We start from the raw sequence: 24,567 nt of genomic DNA, 5'->3' as shown, positions 1-24,567 counted from the left end.
AAAGATTTGAATTTCGTACATTTTTATAATTTATATTTATTAAAAATTTAATATTTGCTTTGTTTTATATTTAAGTAATTTTTAAATTCTTTGCGTAAAAAATTACTATAAGACTTGAAATTTGTTGAGACTTAGCAATTTATTTACATCACACTATTCTTATGTATAATAATATTCTTGTAAGATAAAGTTAAATATAACTAAATTTTTATTTAGTTATATTATATTGAATTTTTTATAAGAATATTATTATATATATATATATATATATATATATATATATATATATATATATATATATGGGTCATTCCATGTGAAAAGGCAAATAGATTTGTCCACTCGTGGTTTAAAGCAATCGCAAAGTCTTAGGGCTTAAAATTTAGCATTTTTTATGTAGAATCGAATACCGAGTGGCTGATTTTAAAATTTTCAAAATGGCGGCCACCACAGGCTGGAATGTGACGTAAAAAAAGCTTTTTTTTATTTAAATTGGAAAAACTTTTACATTTTCAGAACAAAATTATTCAAAACAACTACTATTCATATTTGTGAGTTGACAGAACACAAACATATGGTCAGAACTAAAAAATCCAAAATGGCGGAACCAAGATGGCGGATTAATTTTTGAAAATTCAATAAATTCAACTGAATTCAGTTGAATGGTGTTACTCGGAGGTTTTCGGGGTCGCTGATTACAAATCTGATGTCAGAATTGAAAAATTCAAAATGGCGGATCCAATATGGCGGCCGAAATATAAAAAAATGAGTCAATTCGCTTAAAAAGTGTTACTCGGGGGTTTTCGGGGTCGCTGATTACGAATCTGAAATCCATTTTTGAAAATTCAAAATGGCGGATCCAATATGGTGTACGAAAAAATTAAAAATCACTTGAATTGAAACGAAATTCGTTACTCAGGGGTTTTCGGGGTCGCTGATTACGAATCTGAAGTCAGAATTAAAAAATTCAAAATGGCGGACCTAATAGGGCGTATGATTAATAAAAAAAACCATTAGAAATGTTTAAAACTTGTTACTCTGGAGATTTTTAAGTTGTAGATCACGAATTTGTCAGCGGAGATTAAAGAAGAAAAATATTAATTAAAAAAAGCGCTGAATACGAATCAAAGGTCGGAATTAAATAATTTTAAAATATCGGATCCTATATGGCGGAAGATTTTTTCAAAAAATGGCTAAGGACTTTGGCTTAATACTATATTTATCAAAAGAAATGTCCTGAAAAGGACTGATTAAAATTGGTTTTAATGCTATTTCTCAAAATAAAAGTCCTAAAAAGGAATGATTGAAATTGGTTTTAATGCTATTTATCAAAATAAAAGCCCTGAAAAGGACTGATTGAAATTAGTTTTAATGCTATTTATCAAGATAAAAGTCCTAAAAAGGACTGATTGAAATTAATTTAAAAATTTTAGACTCTGCAAAAGTTTTTAAAATTCTTTAGAATGTAGAAAAAAATTTATTAAAAGAGAAGACGAAAATGAAATAAAGATAAAAGGAAAAATAAATGAATGAAAAGGAATTAAGTAGATTCTACTGTAAGTATATCGGATCTAGACTGTATTTATTAACGTTGAGAAAAAGTATTTTCTAGTATGGTGATAACTGCACAACCGTAGTCGTAGTGAGATAGTAATAGTAAATAGTTTGATGTTCTGTCCGTCCTCTGTAGCTCCGTGTGGAGGGGGCAACTGCATGATGGCGTCGATTAGGGGGCTGATTGGCTCAAGCTATCACGTGAGAATCGCGCAGGCGCACAGTGGTAAGAAATGCAAAGTTTTGTACAAAATTCTGCTGACAATAGAAATCTTGACCATTTTCAATTTTTTTCGAAATACTGAAGAAGGATTTTGCTACAAGCTTTTTGCAACATAGCCTCATAAAATTGATTTAATATCTTGAATAATCAATCCTACCTAAAAAAGCATGATCAAGAAGTCACGATTTAAAGAATTTAATACTCTCGAAATTTTTTTTTCTAGGTCAGAAATTAAAGAGGGCTTAATGCTCTTTAAGATTTTACCATTGTGAATTTTTATTATAAATTTTTAATAACCAGCGTATATACCCGACCGCATCAGAAAACCATATTTTTAAGAAAGTCCGTTAAAATTCGAATTTGGCGATCCCCAACCTACGAGAAAGAATATTCATTTTTTTAGTCCTTTTTTGAAAAAAGTTTCCGCCATATTGGATACACCATTTTGAATTTTTTATTTCTGACCTTTGATTCATATTCAGCGACCCCAAAAACCATTGAGTAGCAATATTCAGTTTATTTAATCGATTTAAAAAAAATCTTCTGCCATATTGGATCCGCCATTTTGAATTCTGACCTTTGATTCGTATTCAGCGATTTTTTTTATTAATATTTTTCTTCTTTAATCTCTGCTGACAAATTCGTGATCTACAACTTAAAAAACTCCAGAATAACAAGTTTTAAACATTTCTAATGGTTTTTTTATTAATCTTACGCCCTATTAGGTCCGCCATTTTGAATTTTTTTAATTCTGACTTCAGATTCGTAATCAGCGACCCCGAAAACCCCCGAGTAACGAATTTCATTTCAATTCAAGTGATTTTTAATTTTTTCGTACGCCATTTTGGATCCGCCATTTTAAATTTTCAAAAATGGATTTCAGATTCGTAATCAGCGACCCCGAAAACCCCCGAGTAACACGTTTCAAGCGAATTGACTCATTTTTTTATATTTCGGCCGCCATATTGGATCCGCCATTTTGAATTTTTCAATTCTGACATCAGATTTGTAATCAGCGACCCCGAAAACCCCCGAGTAACACCATTCAACTGAATTCTGTTGAATTTATTGAATTTTCAAAAATTAATCCGCCATCTTGATTCCGCCATTTTGGATTTTTTAGTTCTGACCATATGTTTGTGTTCTGTCAACTCACAAATATGAAAAGTAGTTGTTTTGAATAATTTTTGTCTAAAAATGTAAAAGTTTTTCCAATTTAAATTAAAAAACAGCTTTTTTTACGTCACATTCCAGCCTGTGGTGGCCGCCATTTTGAAAATTTTAAAATCAGCCACTCGGTATTCGATTCTACATAAAAAATGCTAAATTTTAAGTCCTAAGACTTTGCGATTGCTTTAAACCACGAGTGGACAAATCCATTTGCCTTTTCACGTGGAATGACCCATATATATATATATTAATTGCCAATATTAAATAATAATATAAATCACTATTATGAGTAATATAAATTAAATTAGTTAATTAAAAAAATTTTATTGTATCAACATTGTTACTTAATTACTTGTTTGGAGAAAATTGAAATTTATATGTACTGTCTACTTGACAAGAAAAGATTTATTTCCTTTCAAATTAAAAAATAAAAGGTAATAAATTCTAAAATACAATAATTAAAAGATTTAACAATTTTTACATTTATTTTAATTAACATATTTAAGAATTAACAAATAAAAATTATTTATTTAAATAAAGATTTTAGGCCAATTTTTTCCACAAGAAAAAGTTAATTTATTTTTAATATAACGACGTTTCGGCAGCTGCCGCCACCCTTATCAAGTTAACAAATTCACTATAAGTAAGACAATTTTATTTTATTTTTTTTATTTTTTTTTTAAATCAGTAATTTGTTTATGATTATATTAAAAATTTAGAAAAAGCTGTACTTACGTTTGAAAAAAGAATTTTTAATTATTTTTATATTATTTTTATATTAACCTCAAAGAGTTTTCTCATATTGAGGAGTTATGTTTCTTATTTTGTATAAAGTTTTTATTATTAAAATTATTAATTAATTATTATATAATAGAAAGATTAAAGACATGATGATGGTATTATCCATCGACATGTCGTAACTGTATTAAAGATTCAAAATTTTTTTCTATAGAGTGATTAAGTGTTGGTAATATAGTATACTTCATTATCAAATGTAGTATACTATATTAGTATACTATATTACCAACACTTAATCACTCTATAGAAAAAAATTTTGAATCTTTAATACAGTTACGACATGTCGATGGATAATACCATCATCATGTCTTTAATCTTTCTATTATATAATAATTAATTAATAATTTTAATAATAAAAAACTTTATACAAAATAAGAAACATAACTCCTCAATATGAGAAAACTCTTTGAGGTTAATATAAAAATAATATAAAAATAATTAAAAATTCTTTTTTCAAACGTAAGTACAGCTTTTTCTAAATTTTTAATATAATCATAAACAAATTACTGATTTAAAGAAAAAAATAAATAAATAAATAAAAAAAATAAAATAAAATTGTCTTACTTATAGTGAATTTGTTAACTTGATAAGGGTGGCGGCAGCTGCCGAAACGTCGTTATGTTAATAATAAATTAACTTTTTCTTGTGGAAAAAATTGGCCTAAAATCTTTATTTAAATAATATAAAATTTTCCACATAAATCACTATCAAAAAAAAAAAAAAAATTATTTATATTGTTAAAAATTATTAATATTTTAGAAATGATATGCCAATATACTCATTGTAATAAACAATAAACAACTGGAAAATTGTTTGATGGTTTTACAAAATAATAAATCTATTTATTTCATGTGTTTGTTACAAGGAACATTTCCTAAGAAACCTTCAGTCTCCCTTGGTCGAGCGCGTCTAGGCGCAGCTTCCAGTACTGATGAGCCCTGCAGTGTAGGTACACTAGTGATGGTCGAGAGCTCCAATCTCGGGAGTCAACCGGTTCAAAAATTTCGAGAATGTGTTAGGATTACTAATTTTTTTTATTTTAGAGTAAGAATTTCTGAAACGTGCCACCTAAACCTGAAAAAATTTATTTTTTATGAAATGTTATTTTTCTTATAGTATTCTACAAAGTCTGTGGAATAATTAATTTTATTATTAAATTATAATTTTCAAATGTTGTTTTAAAAAGAATGGTTCAAATTTAAGTTTATATATTATTATTTTTATTATTATTATGTATAAGGGTTAGTCCACTGACTTTCGTCTAATAGTGGTTGCGACCAAATTTTAAAAAAATCTAGTTTTATTATATGTGAAACTCGATGATTCCCTGAGTTCATTAACCCTAATATTATTGTAAAAATTTTATTCCCTTTAAAAATATTAAATATCAAAAGTAGGAGGTTCACAATGTGATTTTGTAACCTAAAATTTTTCAATTTTTTTAAAAACGCTATTATTAAAAAACTATTAAAAATTAGATGTTGGAACCATGGAGTAGTATAAGGAGACCCGACGGCCATGAGAATTTGACAAGCATCGTGGACTGATTTTCGGTTTTCTAATTCACAGCGTTTGTCAAAAATGCTCAGCTAGCGCTCCTCGCGGAAAAAATAAGTACTGCGTATATTCAAAATTTTATAACCAAACAAATTTGTTTTATTTTACAATGTCATCATGGCAGTGTCTCTGTGCATATATTAATTTTTTTGTGAAATTGTTATTTGTCAAAAATTTGTTTTGTGTAAGTGTTAAAATGCCTCCAGTTTGTGTTGTCGAGAATTGTTTAATGTCTGTGTTGTTGAAGGCGGGAAAGAAAATTTCTCTTTTCAAAGCAAAGGTTTTTTTTTTTTTTTCAAATTAAAAAATTGTCATGAAATTAGTACATGACAATATTATTTATAGATAAAATATTTAATTAATGTGTTAGGAAAATGCGATAGAAGCCTGGCAAAAAGTGGTGCCGACAAAAGCCGATAAAGTTTTGACCAGGACTCATAATATTTGTGAGCTTCATTTTCATGCAAATGACATTGAAAGAAGTTACAAAACAATAATAAACGGTCAAGTTCACGAAATACCGAGAGGTAAAGCAACTTTAAAGGAAGGAGTTGTGCCTTCAATTTTTCCATACAATCCAAACGAATTAATTGTTTATTCGGAGATTTTTAAAAAAAGGCAGGTGATTAAGCTACCTTCTAAAAGATGGTCGATAGTTCGCACACCCGAATTCATTGTATGGATGAATTGGATAAATGACAATGCTCATTCTGATAGACGAATTATATTGTACCCAGACATGACAATAAAGGTATGTAATCGCTTAATATTTTTTGTCAAAAATGAGAAGCCTTTTATCCTGAATATTTTTAATACAAAAAATTCTCTTCATGTTAATAATAGAAATTATGTACTATATTAAATTTTATTTTTATTATTTTTATTATTACTCAGGTATGTATTTAATAAATTTATTAATAATTAAGGTGTTTATTTTTGGAAATGAGGTAAAAGAAAGCATTATGTATGTAAAAACTATTGGTGATTTAAATGTACTTTTTGAAGAAGTAGAGAAGCGTTTTCCTTGTGGCAGTTTTGGTTCCTACAGGTATACTACAAAATTAATTATAAAAATTATGTTACATAAATATAATTTTTTTATAATTATTTAATTATTTTATTTTACTCGCAGATCTGATGATTGTATAGGTTGTATAAGGCAAAAAGAGAAACATGAAAGAGGATTTATAATAGGTTAATTCTTTCTTTCTCACTGGACACATATATTTCACTTATAATTATACACGAAATATTTTAAATATTTTATATAATTATTTAATGCTTTTAAATAATAAACAAACCATTTTTGTTTCTAATATGTCATGAACATAACATTGTAGCAGACGACATTTATTGCCTCCTTTCTCCGCGAGGAGCGCTAGCTGAGCATTTTTGACAAACGCTGTGAATTAGAAAACCGAAAATCAGTCCACTATGAATGTATGTCGTCGGGTCTCCTTATACTACTCCATGGTTGGAACTCACCAAAAACATAAATCACTTTATTCTGCACAGAGGAACTAAAGAATTATTGCAAAAAATTATTATTTTTGGATGCTATACGATTTTAAAAAAAATTTTATTTAAATACTCTCAAGATTTTTATTTACTTATAACTTTTTTGTCGGTGCTCCGAAAAAATTGAGGTTTTGCACAAAGATTTTTTATAATATTCTTTACCTTCTATTAAAATCTTACGAAGGTGTTTTGCTTCGTTTTGGAGATATTAATTTTCAAAATTTTTTATTTAAAAAGGTTAATTAAAAGACTTGAAGTTAACTAATTAAATTCAAACTGCTCCATTTTGTATGTAAAATTTAAAAAACTCTAAAATTTTTATACATCACATAGTCTTATTGTTTTTTCTTTATATAAGCAATACAGTTTTTAAATCCTCCTTAGTCGCAAGTTATCAAATCAATTTTGTACTTATATTCCCATGTTAGGGTAGCGTAATGGTTAGCGTATTAGCCTGTGGAGCGATATTGCTATAGAACAGTTGAAATTTGACACTGTTCTAACTATGTTTATTTTAGAGTTTCCTTTTTCTATTACATCAAGTTTTAATATTTTTATTAAGAATAAAAATATTTTGCATGTATTTTTAGGTAATAATCATGCGATAATAGTTATGTACCATTTTATAGTTGTTACAAAACAGTTGTCGAACTGTTACAAATAAATTTGTAACTATATTCTAGATCTGTTACAGAATCTTACATATCCGCTAAGTACGACATTTTGCGTAACCAGTGACTCACAGGTTCATAACCAGTTACAGAACATGTTCTAAAAAAAGTAACAGTTCTATAACTGAAGTTGGAAAAACTTCAATGTGTGACATAAGACAGGTGTAACATACTACTAGTGTGACATATGACAGGTGAAACATACTACTCTGCCGTGTTAAACAAAAACTTACGTAAGTGACATTGTTGTTTTGGTCGGTATTTCAGTAGTAAAATGCACCAAAATCAGCCTAAGCGACAATGGCACTTACGTAAGTTTTTGTTTAACACGGCAGTACTGGTGTGACATATGTGTCATACTATTGGTGTGAAATGGGTGACATATTACTGGTGTGACATGTGTGACATATATGACCTGTGACAGGTGTAACATGTGACAGGTGTGACATAAGACACTTGTGACATGTGACATGTATATCCTTTTTATAATAGGATAATAGGATTTATAATAGGATAGGATTAATTTTAACTTTATTTTTTTGTAACAAAGTTCTATATTTGTTACATATGTGTTATATAAGAAGTTGTTACTGGATTTAAAAAATTTGTAATTGATTTATATAATCGTTACATATCTATTATAAATTACTAGTAACAGTGTTATGTATTTGATACATATCTGTTACAGAGATCACAGCTGACATTTATCGTATCCTGTTTGTAACATGCTTGTTAAATGCTTGTTTCATGTTACAAGCTTGTGACAGAACGTGTTCATTTTGTTATATAACAAATATATAACCATTACGTATTCGTATTTGCTGGGTAAGTTGTAATATTCAGAAGAAACTGCAATTTGATATCTTTATTTTGAAAAAAATACCAATAATTTGTTTAAACAATTTTTTTTTTTAACTTTTTTTAACAAATTTTTTCTCAGTAAAAATATCAATTTCTCGATAAAATATAACCTATGCGAAAAATATTGATAAAATCATTTGAAACACTTATGAACATGAGGCATTTTATGTGTAATGTCCTGAGGTAAAAAATTGAAGTCTAGAAAAAAGTGAAACTTGGGAAAATTGTTGTCCTACCAAATAGTAAAATATCCCCAAAAAAATTTTTGATTTTTTTTAAATTTTGGGGGAGATAGAGGGGGGGTCCATTTTATCAGTTTTCCCTGACACCGCCTACTGTTTGAATTTTTTTCTGTTTATAAATGCAATAAAAAAAACTTGTCAGGCATATTTTTGAAGGTTTTTTCATGCTCTTTCCAATGGTGAATTTCGTTTTTTAAATTTTTTGAATTTTGACCTTGATATTCTGTAATTAAACATAAATTTGCTATTTTCACTAAAATCGATGCGTTTTTTAAATAAATAATTGCAAACGAAAGCTGAGGTTTTTTCTGATCAGTATAAAAATTTTCAGAATGCCGATTTTTTTTTGTTTTCAAGATATTAACTATCAAAGATTTTATGTCGGCGCGCGGGCGAGGCTGTCGATTTCTTCCTCCTCTCTGTAGCTGTTTACAAAATTTTTTTTATTGCATTTATAGACAGAAAAAATTCAAATAGTAGGCGGTGTCTGGGAAAACTGATAAAATTGACCTTTCTCTATCTCCCCCAAAATTTCAAAAAAGTCAAAAATTTTTTTGGGGATACTTTACTATCAGGTAGGACAACAATTTCCTCAAGTTTCACTTTTTTTCGAGAAATCAATTTTTTAACTCAGGACATTACACTAAAATGCCTCACATGTATTTTACCTTTTTTTGCATTTATGGGGTTTTTAGCTGCCTTGTAAAAATAGTTAATTTAATGTTTTTTAAAATTATTATTATTATTAGAACTTCATAATTTCAACACTCCTAAAGAAAAATATTGTTGGCCGATTAAAAAATATTAAGTTTTAACGAAATTATTGCAAGTTTACGAAAAAGCTGCTTCTCCCCATATAAAATACATAGAAAATTTCAAGGGCCTTGCGGCACCATTAAATATTAACCGATTTTAAAATAAAAAAATCAGAAAAAGAACCAGGCGCAAAGCGCCTACATCTAAGGTTTTGATGCTTTTTAAATTCAGATCAAAAGTTATTTGTATAAAATAAATAATTTATAATTACATTATTTGTAAATTGCTATGGTTCCTATGGAAACAGTTGTCATGGTAAAGCTGCTCGCACAAGAAAAGACGGAGCAGTGTGCAGGATGTGTTTCAAATGAGATAGAAAAAGACAGGAATATTGCTCTTTCTTTTTCTATCTCATTTGAAACACATCCTGCACACTGCTCCGTCTTTTCTTGTGCGAGCACCCTTAGGGTTGCCATGGAAACCGTACGAGTGTACGACGGACGGACGGACAGACAGATGGATGACGGACGATTGCTGTGGTATCTGTTTCCATGGCAACCATACAAGTGTACGACGATATTGGTATGTCACGATACATAAATATGAATATGAAAATTTACCTTGCGTGTTTGTAGATTACTTAATCCGTGATCTTGACACAAAGAAATTAAGGATTCATTACTGCGACTGCTACCAAATCTTGTAGAGCTTGCCAAAGTAGGAGCTGGAGGAGGAGGATTTTTTGGCCGTTGTAGTGTAGAGGTATTTATTTTCTCCAAACCTTCAAAATATTTAGCACGTAATCAGAATTATGTAAATAAACGCAAAATAAAAATACAATAAACAATGAAAAAATGTATTTAAGGGATACCACATATTTTTTCAAAAAAATCGACTTTCTAAAAACTGCAGATTCTTGTAGTAGATATATGTAGAAATGATATGGAAACTATTATTCTGGTTGGAAACTTCGGTAACATATCGAAAGAGGGATACAATGTAAAAATCACGCGCCCTCGGAGCGTACTCTGCGCGCGCACAATGTATGCTTTTATATATGGGGTAAAATTCCTGTAGTGTACTAAGTGAACAAAAAGTTAATTGGATCGGGCTGTAACTTGCAAATAGTTTAGCCCTATGGGTGAGTACTTTAACCACGAACTATTGTTAGGATTTTTCAAAAGCTTTTGGAGAGGGAGGGGGTTGAAATTTTTTGAATAATTTAAACAGTGAATTTTTGAAGACTTGTAACTTTTAAACAGAAAGAAGAAAAAAAATTTGTCCCATATGTTTTCGAAAGGTTTCTTCCTGCTCTTTCGAATGGTGCAAAAATATTTTCAAAAAATTCAAATTTTGACCCTTTTTTTGAAAGTTATTTTCGAGATATTTATTAATTAATTAATGTTAATAAAAAATGATATATTTTATAAACAAATAAAGTTATCGTAATTCTGACGTTACTAAATGAAAGTTGACATAATTCCGCATTTTACGAGCCGTGTATGAAGTACTTTGGATTAGTGGATTAGTGATTTACAATTGGCTAACATTGCAATTCTTTATAAATAATCCTATAATCCAAAATAGTTAATATATGGCTCGTCGGATGAGAAATTACATCAGCTTTCTTTTGATAGCTTCAGAATTGCAATTACTTTATTTATTTATAAAATATTCAATTTTTTATTAACATAAATTAATTCAAATCTCTATAATAATAAAAAAGGACATCTCAATATTTTCTGTGGTGAAAATACACATTTTTAGCTGTCAAAAAAAATAAAAAAAAGACCGAACTTAAAAAAAAGTCAAAAATATTTTTGATTTTCAAAAAAGGGTCAAATTTTGAATTTTTTGAAAATTTTCTTACACCATTCGAAAGAGCAGGAAAAAATCTTTCGAAAACAAATAGGTCAAATTTTTGTCATCTTTCTGTTTAAAAGTTAAAAGTCTTCAAAATTTCACTGTTTAAATTTTTCAAAAAAATTTAACCCCCTCTAGTGACTTTTACCTACTTCGTCAGACATTTTAGTTTTTATTTCTCTTTCTATCGTGTTAATTAAGGAAAGTTGAAAAGAAAAATGGTTGTCAGAAGTAGGTAAACTCCAAATGGCGTATTGAAGTATGGCGTATTGGCCAATCCCAATACGTTCCTATCGTAATATTCTCATTTATTTATCATGTAATATTATAAAATGATTTTGTCAATGCTGTGTTTATAAATAATTGTTATTGACGTCTGAAAACTGGTGTCCTTAGATGGACAGTCTAATGCCCCAAGATGGATATCACATCTTAATTTCTTTATTTCATTTGTTTTTAATTTTATAGCCTTTTAACCTTTATGGGACAGAGGAAAAAAAGATCTTCTATGGGCGGACGCGGCACCCGAGTACCTATATTTAATTTATTGAAGATTTTGTATTAAAATAAGCAGTTCAATTAACTTTAAGTGTAGTAGACATTTCAATGAAAGTAATAATCACATAATATGAATACACTGTAAAAGAAAGTCTTAATTTAAGGCCGAAAAGAGGTCTTATCTTATTTTAATGGGGCGCCTACTATAGAAAGTCAAAAAATGAGTAAATTTCAGGAATTTTTTTTCTGAAACACATTGAAATAAATTGATGCGAGATTTTGTGGATGTTTTCTTATATATTTAAGCCTTTGAAATATAATTTTTTCATTAAAAAAATAAAATTTAATAATAAAATTAATCTCATATATCATTAATTATTTCACATAGATTTTTACATTTTTCATTTTTCGTACTCTCAGATATCAGACTAATAATTTTTTTAATAAGATTTAATTCATTATTCGTATATACACTTTTAACATTTATTTTGTCATTAAATTCTGCATCACAATACACACCATCATCTTCGATTTCATCTGAATTTTCATTTTCTTCATTGTCGTCTTCTTCTTCTTCTTCGTCATATATTCTTCTTATTTTATTTTAAAAAATTAATATTTTAATAAAAAAATATTATTGTTAAAAAAAATTGGAAAAAAATTAATTTTAAACATAAATAATGGTAAAAAAATGAATTATTTCATCAAAAAAATTTATTTATAAATCAAAAAAATTGGTGAAAATTTATTTTTTTTATCTAAAACATTGGTGACAAACATTTATTTCTTATCAAACAAAAATATTTTATTTAAAAAAATTAATATTTTCATAAAAAATATTATTTTAGAAAAAAATTATTTTATTTTATCAAAAAAAATTTAAAGAAAATTAATTTTAAACTTAAATAATAGTGAAAAAATGTATTATTTCATCAAAAAAATTGATGTATTAATAAAAATTATTGGTAAAAAATACATTTTTCAATAAAAATATTGTCGGCAGTATGAAGTATGAGTGTGTATTATAAAGAGTGGGGACTATTGCACAGTCCTTTAAAACTAATGCATAAGCAGCTGTGGTCAGATTAATTAGTCGCTACTCAAAGTGATAGCACGGTTAGTAAATTGTCTTCCAAAAAGACTCAGTAAAGCTTTGGAAGGATTGATTATCTTCAAGTTTTTGTACTTTGCTTGTTAAATAAATAAAGTAGAGTTTGTTCTCAGTTGAGTAACCAACTCACAAAAATAATATTATTAGTTTTTCTTACGGCGACAACATAATTGGTGGAAGCGGTGAAATATTTAAAATTATTTGGAAGTTCATCCAAACTCTAAATATGCAGAACCAAGAACTAGTTCCAGATAAACAAAGTGATCATTGAAAGTGAACGAGAGAATCAACAAAAGAGATATCCAGATCTACAAAGACGTATCCTGAGAGTTATCCAAGTCTACGAAGTGTTATCCAGAGTGTTAACCAAGCAGCGATCCAGATATTCATATCTACGAAGTGTTATCCAGAGTGTTAGCCAATCAGCGATACAGATATCCAGGTCTACAGAGAGGTATCCAGAGAGTTATCCAAATATACGAAACAGAATTCGAGATTTTCCAGTACTACGATCCAGATCAACATTCAAAAGCAAAATTGAAGTAAGGTATATAAAAGAAAACTACGAATCTTTAGAACAAGAGTATAAGTCCACTTTACGTACGTTGAACGGCGACCTTCATAGGGTGTGGCTAAGTTTGTTTTAAAGCGTTGGTATACTCCGTGATTTTATCAGTATTTTCATCGTCAATAAACAAAAAAACAAATTTCATATTCTTGTGTACTCCTTGTAGCAGCACATTCTTAAGAAATATAAGAAGAAGAATTTGAAATTAGAATCCGTCCTCAGAAACCGAAAACTCTGAATGAATGTTTTAATATTGCCTCAGAAATTAACGTGAATATAAAAGATAAAAGAAGAATAGAAAATTTCACAAGATACCCAAGAAATGAGAACCCAGTTCCAAAACCAAGATTTAGTAAACAGACAAATATAGAAAAATGCAACCAATGCAAAAATGTAGGACATACAGAAGATGTCTGCAGAGGAAAATACAGAGGTTTACCACCATGTCAAGAGAAAACTCAAAATTTTCAGTCACGATCGATCAACAGCAAACCACTAGACCGAGTGCAGCTAAGCGAAGAATTTTCTTTATCGGAGAACCCGCTAAGCACAACCTTCCACCGATTCCGAGAGAACAATGAAGACACGACATACCTATTGCGGCTTTAACATTTGATAAATTAAAATTGAGAAAATTTGTAGTTGATACAGGATCGAATATATCAATCATAAAAAACAGTATGTTAGAAGGAAAAAACTTTAAAACATACGCTCCTCACAATGTTTTAACAATAGGAAACAATCCCGTAACATTTGAATATTCTATTTGTTTAAAACTTTATGGTGAAGAATCAGTTTTTCAAGTTATGAAAGATGAAAATGCATTTAGAGAAAATGGTTTAATTGGAATGAATTTACTTTACAATCAAAATTTTAAAGTTGACTTAGAAAAAGGTATTTTAAACTTAGGACCTAAAATACTTCATCCACAACCTAGTGCAGATAAGAAAGATAAAATCTGTTTTATTAACTTTGAAGGAGGATATTCAACAGTCACAAAATATGATTATCAAGGAAAACCAATTTTACCACCTAATACAGCAAAAATTGAAAGTATGTACGATGCTTATGAAGACTTATGGATAGATTCTATAAAAAAATTGACTGACGAAAAAATGTACCAATTTATCAATAATGAAAGAATTATTATCTAAAACACGACTAGACCATATCAAAGAAGGAAAAGAAGACTTACTAAAAATCATAACAGAATTTCACGACATTTTTCAATTAGGAAACGATCCTTTACCTTTAACTAAATTAACTGAGCATACAATTAGAACAACACACGATGAACCTGTAAATACAAAACAATATAGATATCCACCTATGTTACAAGAAGAAGTTTACCAACAAATTAAAGAAATGTTAAAGAAAAATATACTTCGAGAAAGTATGTCTCCTTTCAATTCACTATTATGGATAGTCCCAAAAAAGAAAGACGCTTCAGGCAAATTAAAATGTCGAATTGTTATAAATTATCGAAAACTAAATGAAAAAACCATCTTAGACAAATATCCTTTACCATGTATTGATGAGATAATTCAACAGTTAGGAAATTCTAAATTCTTTTCTTGTTTTGATCTTGCTTCCGGATTTCATCAAATAGGAATGAATCCCAAGGACAAAGAAAAAACAGCTTTTAGTACAAACGAAGGTCATTATGAATATAATAGAATGCCTTTTGGTTTAAAAAATGCCCCTCCAACATTTCAAAGAATGATAAATAATGGATTAAAAGGACTAATAGGTAATGGATGTTTTGCATATATTGACGATATTATTGTTTACGGAAGAACGTTGGAAGAACATAATAAAAATTTGAAGAATTTATTTATAAGACTACGACAAGTTGGAATCCAATTACAGCCAGATAAATGCGAATATTTGCGTCCAGAACTGGAATATTTAGGGCATGTTATTACAAAAGAAGGTATAAAGCCAAACCTAGATAGAATTGACAAAGTAAATATGACCCAAGACCAAAAACCCAAAAACAGATTAAGCAATTCTTAGGACTTATTGTTTATTACAGGAAGTTCATAAAAAACGTCTCTAAAATAGAAAATCCACTAACTAAATTACTACGAAAGGAAACTACATTTGAGTGGACACAGAAAGAAGAAAACGCATTTTCCGAATTAAGAGATAAATTAATAACAGCACCGATACTACAATTTCCAAATTGGAATCAAGTTTTTGTTCTAACAACTGATGCATCAAATGAAGGATTAGGAGCAATTTTATTACACGACTACTAAAAAAGAATTATTAGCAATAGTATGGGCAGTTAAACATTTTAGACACCATCTTTTTGGACGAAGATTTAAAATTGTAACAGATCACAAACCCTTAGTTTGGTTATTTAATGTAAAAGATCCGACAAGCACATTAATGAGATGGAGACTAAAATTAGAAGAATACGATTATGAAATTATTTACAAAAAAGGAATTGCCAAAACAAACGCTGACGGCTTATCGCGGATTCCAAGGGTTCAGATGCCAACAGACGGTACATATGATACGTTACAATAGCAGAACGCCCGTACTACAGGTGTAAACAAGGAAAATGAGAACATGGAGGTAGATACGCAAACAGAAGACGACAACTCAATAATTGATGACGAAAATAAATACGAAAATATGGAAATAGATTCACAGACTGAAGAAAGTGATCAATAAATAATTAAAGACGAATTCAAGGTAACAAAAACTATAAAATTGATTACAGGTACTAAAGAAAAAATGCAAGGGTATGCAAATTATTCTCTTTTGGAACCGATAAGTAACTTGAGAGATAGACTTAAACCTATAAGAGACACAAATTATATTTGGAAAATATTAGTTTATGGGAGAAAAACAATATCTAAAGAAAGAGCTATATACAAAGTAATAAGAGATTTTAACGAGGAAACAGAAGTACAATGGATCAGAGATATACCTCAAATAGATAATGATGACCGAATAAAATACGATTAAAAAGAAACAAAATAGATCAAACAGGACAGTTAATTATAAAACGAGAATTTGGACCGACAAGGATAAACGAAATTTGGATCACCAACGAAGAAACAGAAGAAAATGACAAAATAAAAATTAGTCCACAGGTGACAGATGATCAATTATCAGAATTTTTAGAAAAGAAACTAAAGAAGAAAGATTAAGAATTATCTACGAGGATATAGATGAAAGGAAAATATCGAGGATTCTTTTTGAATTATGGAAAGGAGGTGACAAGGAAATATATTTAATAAAGAAACACATTGTAACGAATAGAAGAAAAATTATAGCAGAAGCACATGAAGGAATATTAGGAGGACACTATTCTGAAGATATTACAGTACAAAAGATAAGAAATATGACAAACTGGCCCAACATTTCAAAAGATGTTGAAGACTTTATCAAAAGATGTGATTTATGTCAACGATTTAAACAAAATGAAAGAATACAAGAATATTATGAAGAATCAGACATACCAGAAGAACCAAATGATAAAATATCAATAGATATAGTGGGACCATTAAATGAAACTACCAGCGGAAATAAATATATTTTGGTGATTCAAGATTTTTTATCTAGATATGTGCATTTAGAATCATTGAAGGACAAATCAGCAACTTTAGTCATAGATGCTATGTGGAAAGGATATTTAAAAACGAACGGTAAACCTTTAGAAATACTAACAGACAATGGGAAAGAATTTATTAATAACGAATTTTCAGATCTAATGACCGAATTAAAAATAAAACATGTAAAGACTTCAGTTTATCACCCACAAAGTAATGGAAAGAATGAAAGATCACACAAGAAGATTAATGAATATTTAAGTATTTATGCGCAAAAAGATGAATGGGATAAAGAGTTACCTAAAGCAATGTTAACATACAATATGACAATAAATAGGATTACAGGATTTTCTCCATTTGAACTACAAAATAGCAGAAAAGCAAGAGAAGCATTTGAAACATTAAACAAAATAACAAATCTCGTAAAGAAAAACGAATTAAAACAATTAGAACACGAAAACAAATTACATGTTGCAAGAAGAAAAATCAATGAATCTCAAAGAAAACAAATACTGACTGATAAAAAGACAATTTCAGTTGGGGAGCAAATATTGATAAGAAATCATATGAGAAAAAAGGGAGACCCTTTGTGGTTAGGACCATATATAGTTTTACATAAAATTGGAAATACATATACAATAGAAAATAATCGAAAGGTTCATAGGAAAGATATTAAGAAATATTTTGTTTTAGATAGTGAAGAAGACGATTTGGATGACGACAACAATGGCGATCTTGATGAAGATTTTGATAATGAGCCTCGGGCTGGTTGTACCAGAAACTGATTATAATATAACGAAATTAAAAGGCAATATATATAAAGAAGAAATAGGAAAAGTGTGATTATGATTATGATAAACATTACAAGAACCGAAGATAGAATAGATAGTTGTTATTCAAAAAGTGTTAACGCAGATTAAACATCTTTGCATGACTAAATGTCAAGAAAATTACGAAATTAAAATTATCTCTTCTAGATTTAGTCGTTTAAGAAAAAAGGATTCACTATTATAAAACATAATGGGTAAACAAAGAGTCAAAATCAAAAATATTATTTGGCACATTAAGCGATTCAGATTTAAATATAATTAATAAAGAATTTTATCGATTATATAATGATAATAAGGTCTTAAATAAAGCAATTAAAAACAATACTAAAGTAATAAAAATGATCTTAGATTCATCATCTCAAGATTATAAGTTCTTAGAAAATAAACTTATAGCAGACTACGATATACTAAACCAAATGAAAGCAGAAGTAAATAATAACAAAAAGAGTTTGTTTATCCAACAAAAATTATTAATAGCTGAAACTTTAATAGAAGAAATGAATGACGACATAGATTTAGCAATAAGTTCAATTAATTTAGGGAAGCATGGAATTTTATACCCCCAAATTTTAACGCCTAGAATGTTCTATGAAACAACTGATGCATTTGAAAAGGAATTTAGAACTAAATATCACATCAAAGGGATGAAAGAAACTATCAACATATTATAGACATTAGTGAAATTACTACAATTATAAAAAATCATCACTTAGTATACATAATTAAAATTCCTATTTTAGATGAAAAAGAAATGACAATAGTAAGAAGTTTACCAATTCCAGAACGAATAATTAATGGTCAAGCTATGGTGTTTTTACCAAACCACGAATATATGTTGCAAACGAAAACTGAATACGTACCGATTGACAAGACAAATTTAGAAAAATGTAGTACTATAGAAAACTATAAAATTTGTAAGAGAAATCAACCGAATTATTTAATATATCAAACAGAAAATTGTGACGCGGATTTAATAAAAATGTTTAACAGAAATTGTCTAAAATCTCTATTACTACTCAGCGATGAAACATTTATGATAACAGAAACAGGTTATACATATATGAGGCAAAATTCCTGAAATGTCCAAACAAAAAATTAAAAGTTCTCGAATTTAATCCATACTTTTCTAAAATGTTGTTATTGTTGGTGAAAGTCTAAAAATCAATTATTATTGAATTTAATAAAATAGTTTTTGAATTACAACGTTTTTAATTTTTTACTTTTGAAAAAAAAAATTTTTTCAATGTACAATATTTATAAGTAGAATGCATAAAAGTTAACATATATATAGGGGAGGATGGGGCAAGGATAGTTAAGGGGCAAGGATAGTTAGTGGCTCTAATACAGAAACGGCTCGTCAAAAAAACGGGTCATTTGTCATGTACACTCGTCTTAACACCAAAAGATGACAGTAAAAATTTGAGCTTGCGGGGACACTATTTGTAGAAGCTACGTGCCCATTTGTGTTACATCTCAGTTTTGCTAAAATATTTTCACCTTATTTTTATTATTCAATCTTATTTTTGCGGATATAATTTATTAAATATATTTGGTTGCGTAAATGTTTTCTGGTGTAAAATTTTGTGCTGAAAACGAATATCATATTCGTTTTTTAAAAAAAAAATTTTTTTGTACTAAAAATTTGTGATAATTCGAAAAAAGCGCTCACGGGGCAAAACTAGTTAGTGCCTTGTTGTAATACTTATGACAAGGTAATGTCTGGCTAACACAATTTTTTAATTGCAAACGAAATGCTAATTGCTTTTTATGGATCGCGATTTAATAATTTTTTTGTTTTTCAAAAAATTCACAAAAAACATGTTTTTTTTGATAAAAATGATCATCCTTAACTGCTAAGTTGTATTAAACATGATTCGATTTAATTAGAACAATAATTTTTATTGTTATTTCTTGACAAATATAATTCGATACCTTGAAACAATGGAAAATCAAATTCAATGATTTTTTGTATCATTCTTAGTATTTTTTTTACTTTTCCAATATTATCTCGAAGGCATTGCAATCTACAAGAAAACAATGTATAGCAAAATTGTAGCTAAATAAACAGGCTTTCCAACGATACTATTCTTTTTCCGATGCCAGTTTAAATTTCACGGCTAGATCCAAAAATATCTTACCTAACTATCCTTGCCCCATCCTCCCCTAATGATTTTTAAAGCTTTTTTGACGGGCTACACGCTGTTAATAAAAATTTTTTTTTTTTAAATAACATTTGACCTTAAAAATCAAGGTCAAAATGTTAATTTACGTTTATCTCAAAATCAGATTTTTAAAAATTATTTTTAACTATCTCAATGGAAAGCTTGACTAATTTCCTACAAAACATGTAATTTTCAGAGTGGGATCTTTTAAAGTTTTTGAGTTATTATTAATTCATTATTGCAATTGTTTATTAACAATCTACTTATCCAAAATACTTCATATAGGGCTCGTTGGATGCGGAATTAGCTTAACTTTCAATTGGTAAGTTCAGAATTACCATAACTTTATTTGTTTGTAAAATATTTTATTTTTTACTAACAACAAGCATCCAAAAGCCTTATATATTAAGTTTCAATTGCTAACTTCAGAATTACGGTAACTTTATTCGTTTGTAAAATATTTCATTTGTTATAAACATTAATTAATGAATTAATAATATCTCAAAAACTTTAAAAGATCCCACTCTGAAAATTATATGTTTTGTAAGAAATTAGTCAAGCTTTCCATTGAGATAGTTAGAAATAATTTTAAAAAATCCGATTTTGAGATAAACGTAAATTAACATTTTGACCTTGAATTTCAAGGTCAAATGTTATTTAAAAAAAAAATTTATTAACAGCGTGTAGCCTTTCAAAAAAGCTTTAAAAATCATTATATATATGTTAACTTTTATGCATTCTACTTATAAATATTGTACATTGAAAAAAATTTTTTTTTTCAAAAGTCAAAAATTAAAAACGTTATTGTAATTCAAAAACTGTTTTATTAAATTCAATAATAATTGATTTTTAGACTTTCACCAACAATAACAACATTTTAAAAAAGTATGGATTAAATTCGAGAACTTTTAATTTTTTGTTCGGACATTTCAGGAATTTTGCCTCATATGTATATTTGTAAAAGAAACAGTTCTAGATATAGTATGCGAAAATAATAATTATAATTGTAAAAAATTGAGTACTTATCTAATAAACCGATGAGAAATATAAGTAGATACTTTGAGGATACAATCACGATAGAATTAGATTTTGAGAAAGACGATTTAAAATTAATTAATAATAAATTACCAAAATTACCAAGATTTATTTAATTTAATAAGATATTGTATTGGGAACTGTTATACAAATTGTAGTTATAACAATACAGGTCCAACGCAGCTTGTAGCTACTGAGAAAAATCTGCCAGGATTAAATTTTGAGTTACATTCGAAACCTCCTAGAAGGAAACCTGCATCGAATTTTTAAATAAATGTTAATTTGAAAATCATCGATAGTTTAAAGGAGGGAGGTGTCGACAGTATGAAGTATGAGTGTGTATTGTAAAGAGTGGGGACTATTGCACAGTCCTTTAAAATTAATGCATAAGCAGGTGTCGTCAGATTAATTAGTCGCTACTCAAAGTGATAGCACGGTTAGTAAATTGTCTTCCAAAAAGACTCAGTGAAGTTTTGGAAGGATTGATTATCTCCAATTTTTTGTACTTTGCTTGTTAAATAAATAAAGTAGAGTTTGTTCTCAGTTGAGTAACCAACTCACAAAAATAATATTATTAGTTGTTTCTTACGGCGACAACAATATTGATGAAAAACCAATTTTTTAGGGTTCCGTACTCGGTTCGGAACACTATTAATATCGGTTTTTTTGAAATTGTGTACCCCCCCCCCCCTAGCGGCCACACGAATTTATCTGGAGGGCTGAAATTTGGTACACATATGTATTTTCACGTGTAGATTACAGGAAAAATATAGCGAACCTGATAGGAATTGATTATCATAGCGTTGTCAAGGAAAAACCATGAATTTTTACGAAAAATGACTATGTACCCCCCCCCCCCCCCCTAGTAGCCACATCTTTTGACATAAAGAGCTCAAATTTGGTACACTTACGTATTTTTACGTGAAAATCACAGGAAACATATAGTGAACTTGATTCAGATCAATTTACATAGCGTTGTCAAGGAAAAATAAAAAATTTCGAAAAAATTAATTTTTTCTCCCTAGCGCACACAATATTCAACCCAGACAGTTCATATTTAGTATACAAATGTATTTTTACGTGAACAACACAGGGAAATAAAGCCATCACGATTAGAGTTGGTGATTAACTTTTTATCAAGTTTTTCAAGAAAAAATGACAATTTTAGGAAAAAAATGTATTTTTCCGCAAAAAACGAAAAAAGTTTATCTAAAGTGATTTAAATTTATATATTTTGACGTATTTTTACGTGTAGATTACAAAAAAATATAGCGAGGATGATTGGAGTTGATTTTTCTGGGACTGTCAAGAAAAAACTGATAATTTTAGAAAAAATCAGGAATTTTTTCCGAATAACGAAAAAAATTTTATCTAAAGGGCTTCAAATTTATTATTTTTACGTATTTTTATGTGTAGATTATAGAAATAACTTAATAAACATGATAAGAAGTGCAAAAAGTGGACTTTTTCTTTAAGTTTATTTATTCAGTATTCATAACTCTAAAATAAAACAGGGGTTTCTTTATGTTCATTTCATAAAAATTTGGCTTCCTCGCCGAGGAAGCAATAATTTTGTTTAACTCATGTAAGTGATTTAAATGATTTTAATTCAATTAAAACGCAAAATTTTATAGCCAAAATGCGAATTATTGATTTTTTAACTTTCATTAATTTATTAAATTTACCTCAAATGAACCTCATTTACCTCAATGATAAGTAAATTAGTATATAATAATCTATGGAAAAGTATATTTTTAATAATTAAATAGAATATTTAAAAATTAAAAGTAATCAATAAAAAATTTACCTTCTATTTTCTCTTACCCTCATTTTTCAATTTCAATTCTTGTAATTATTAAAAAATAAAAATAAAATCGGACAAGTGCGAGTTACACTCGCACTGAAATCGAGGGTTCCATACTCGAAGCGAACTTATTTGGTATAAAAACAAATATTTGAAAAATATGTGTTGAAAGTTAAATAATATAAGTGATACAGAGAAGGACAATTTTGAAAAAAAAATTAAGAAAAGTGTTCCTCTTTTAGTATAAAAACAAAAAAAAATTTTAAATATGTGTTCTATGTCACATAATATAAGTGATACGAAGAGAAACAATTTTCACAAATTTTACAGATTTTAAATTTAAATTTTATAGCAAAATTTTATAGCCAAAATGCGGATTATTGATTTTTTAACTTTCATTACTTTATTAAATTTACCTCAAATGAACCTCATTTACCTCAATGATAAGTAAATTAGTATATAATAATCTACGGAAAAGTACATTTTTATTAATTAAATAGAATACTTAAAAGTAATCAATAAAAAATTTACCTTCTATTTTCTCTTACCCTCATTTTTCTATTTCAATTCTTGTACTTATTTTATTCCTTTCTTTTTTGTATTGAATTTTTTCATATTTTTTTCTTTTTCTCTTATTCTTTTTTTAATTCGATATTCTCTTCACATTTCTTTTAAAAGAAAATGTTAATTTTATTTAACAACAAACAATGGAATTAATTCAAATTTAAACATAAAATATATTTCTAATACCTAATGTTAATGAAATAAAAATCTTAGACTGATTTTTATAAATTTCACAGTAATATATTTACCGAGAATATATTTCGAAGAGAATAAAATGTTAACAAAAGTTTCTTTTAAATATTTTTTCAACAAGTTTCTTTTGACTTACTTCATGTGTTTTCATATGTTTTTCATATGTTAATTTCACAATTTGACAAGACACATTTGCAAATTTAAATTAATAATTCTTGAAATTTTTTAAATACTTTTCTAAGAAAAATGGGTAAATATATTACATATTTTTATTTAACAAGAATTTTAATGCACTAATATTTTAAAGAAAAACTTGAGACTAACATTAATTATTTCAATGAAATTGGCAAAATACTAATCTTCAAAAGATTTAATTAAATTATAAATTAATTAATAAAAAGAATTAATAAACAAATTTTATTTTTTAGATAACTTTCGATTTTTCCTTGACAAGCAGCTACTAGCCTTATATCAATATCTTAAGGTTTATCTCTTTTTGACAAAATTTAATATTCAATGTATTTTTAAAATGTAAATACAATAAAAATATTGCGAGTTGAAATAAAATTATGTTTCTTATATTTTTTTAGTAAAATATTTTTTATAAAATAAATTCGGACAAGTGCGAGTTACACTCGCACTGAAATCGTGGGTTCCGTACTTGAAGCGAACTTATTTGGTATAAAAACAAATGTTTAAAAAATATGTGTTGTATGTTAAATAATATATGTGATACAAAAAGGAACAATTTTGTAAAATTAAAGATAATTGTTCCTCTTCGTATCACTTATACAGTCGCCTCTCGATAAATTGAACTTCAAGGGACCGTAAAAACAGTTCAAATTACCGAGAGTTTTATTTATCGCATGTTTTAATTATCGAGGGGAAATTTGGGGAAATTCAAAATAACAAGAGTATTGAAAATTTAATTTTTACGTATTTTAAAAAGACATTCTTTACAGTTGGATATAGTCTATGTAATCTTTTTTGTTTTAATGTACTCAAACGTGCAATATCTATATATTTT

General features: G+C 27.9%; 1 protein-coding gene across 5 annotated transcripts in view; it reads right to left on the bottom strand.

Annotated features, from left to right (window-relative positions):
* LOC127282164 (arfGAP with SH3 domain, ANK repeat and PH domain-containing protein) overlaps positions 1-24,567 on the bottom strand; it is a 527,240-nt gene that overhangs the window by 35,565 nt on the left and 467,108 nt on the right. For 3 of the 5 annotated variants that reach the window (XM_051306275.1, XM_051306274.1, XM_051306276.1), the window contains one exon: positions 9,968-10,128. In XM_051306275.1, coding sequence (XP_051162232.1) covers positions 9,968-10,128 — 161 coding nt within the window. Of the gene's footprint in view, positions 1-9,967; positions 10,129-24,567 lie in introns of those variants that run through there. The other 2 variants (XR_007843154.1, XR_007843155.1) reach the window with 1 other exon arrangement.

Source organism: Leptopilina boulardi, unplaced genomic scaffold (genome assembly GCF_019393585.1).
Source record: "Leptopilina boulardi isolate dan_hultmark-lab unplaced genomic scaffold, ZJU_Lbou_2.1 LbouV2_285, whole genome shotgun sequence".
Lineage (NCBI taxonomy): Eukaryota > Metazoa > Arthropoda > Insecta > Hymenoptera > Figitidae > Leptopilina > Leptopilina boulardi.
This window is presented reverse-complemented; position numbering and strand designations above follow the sequence as displayed.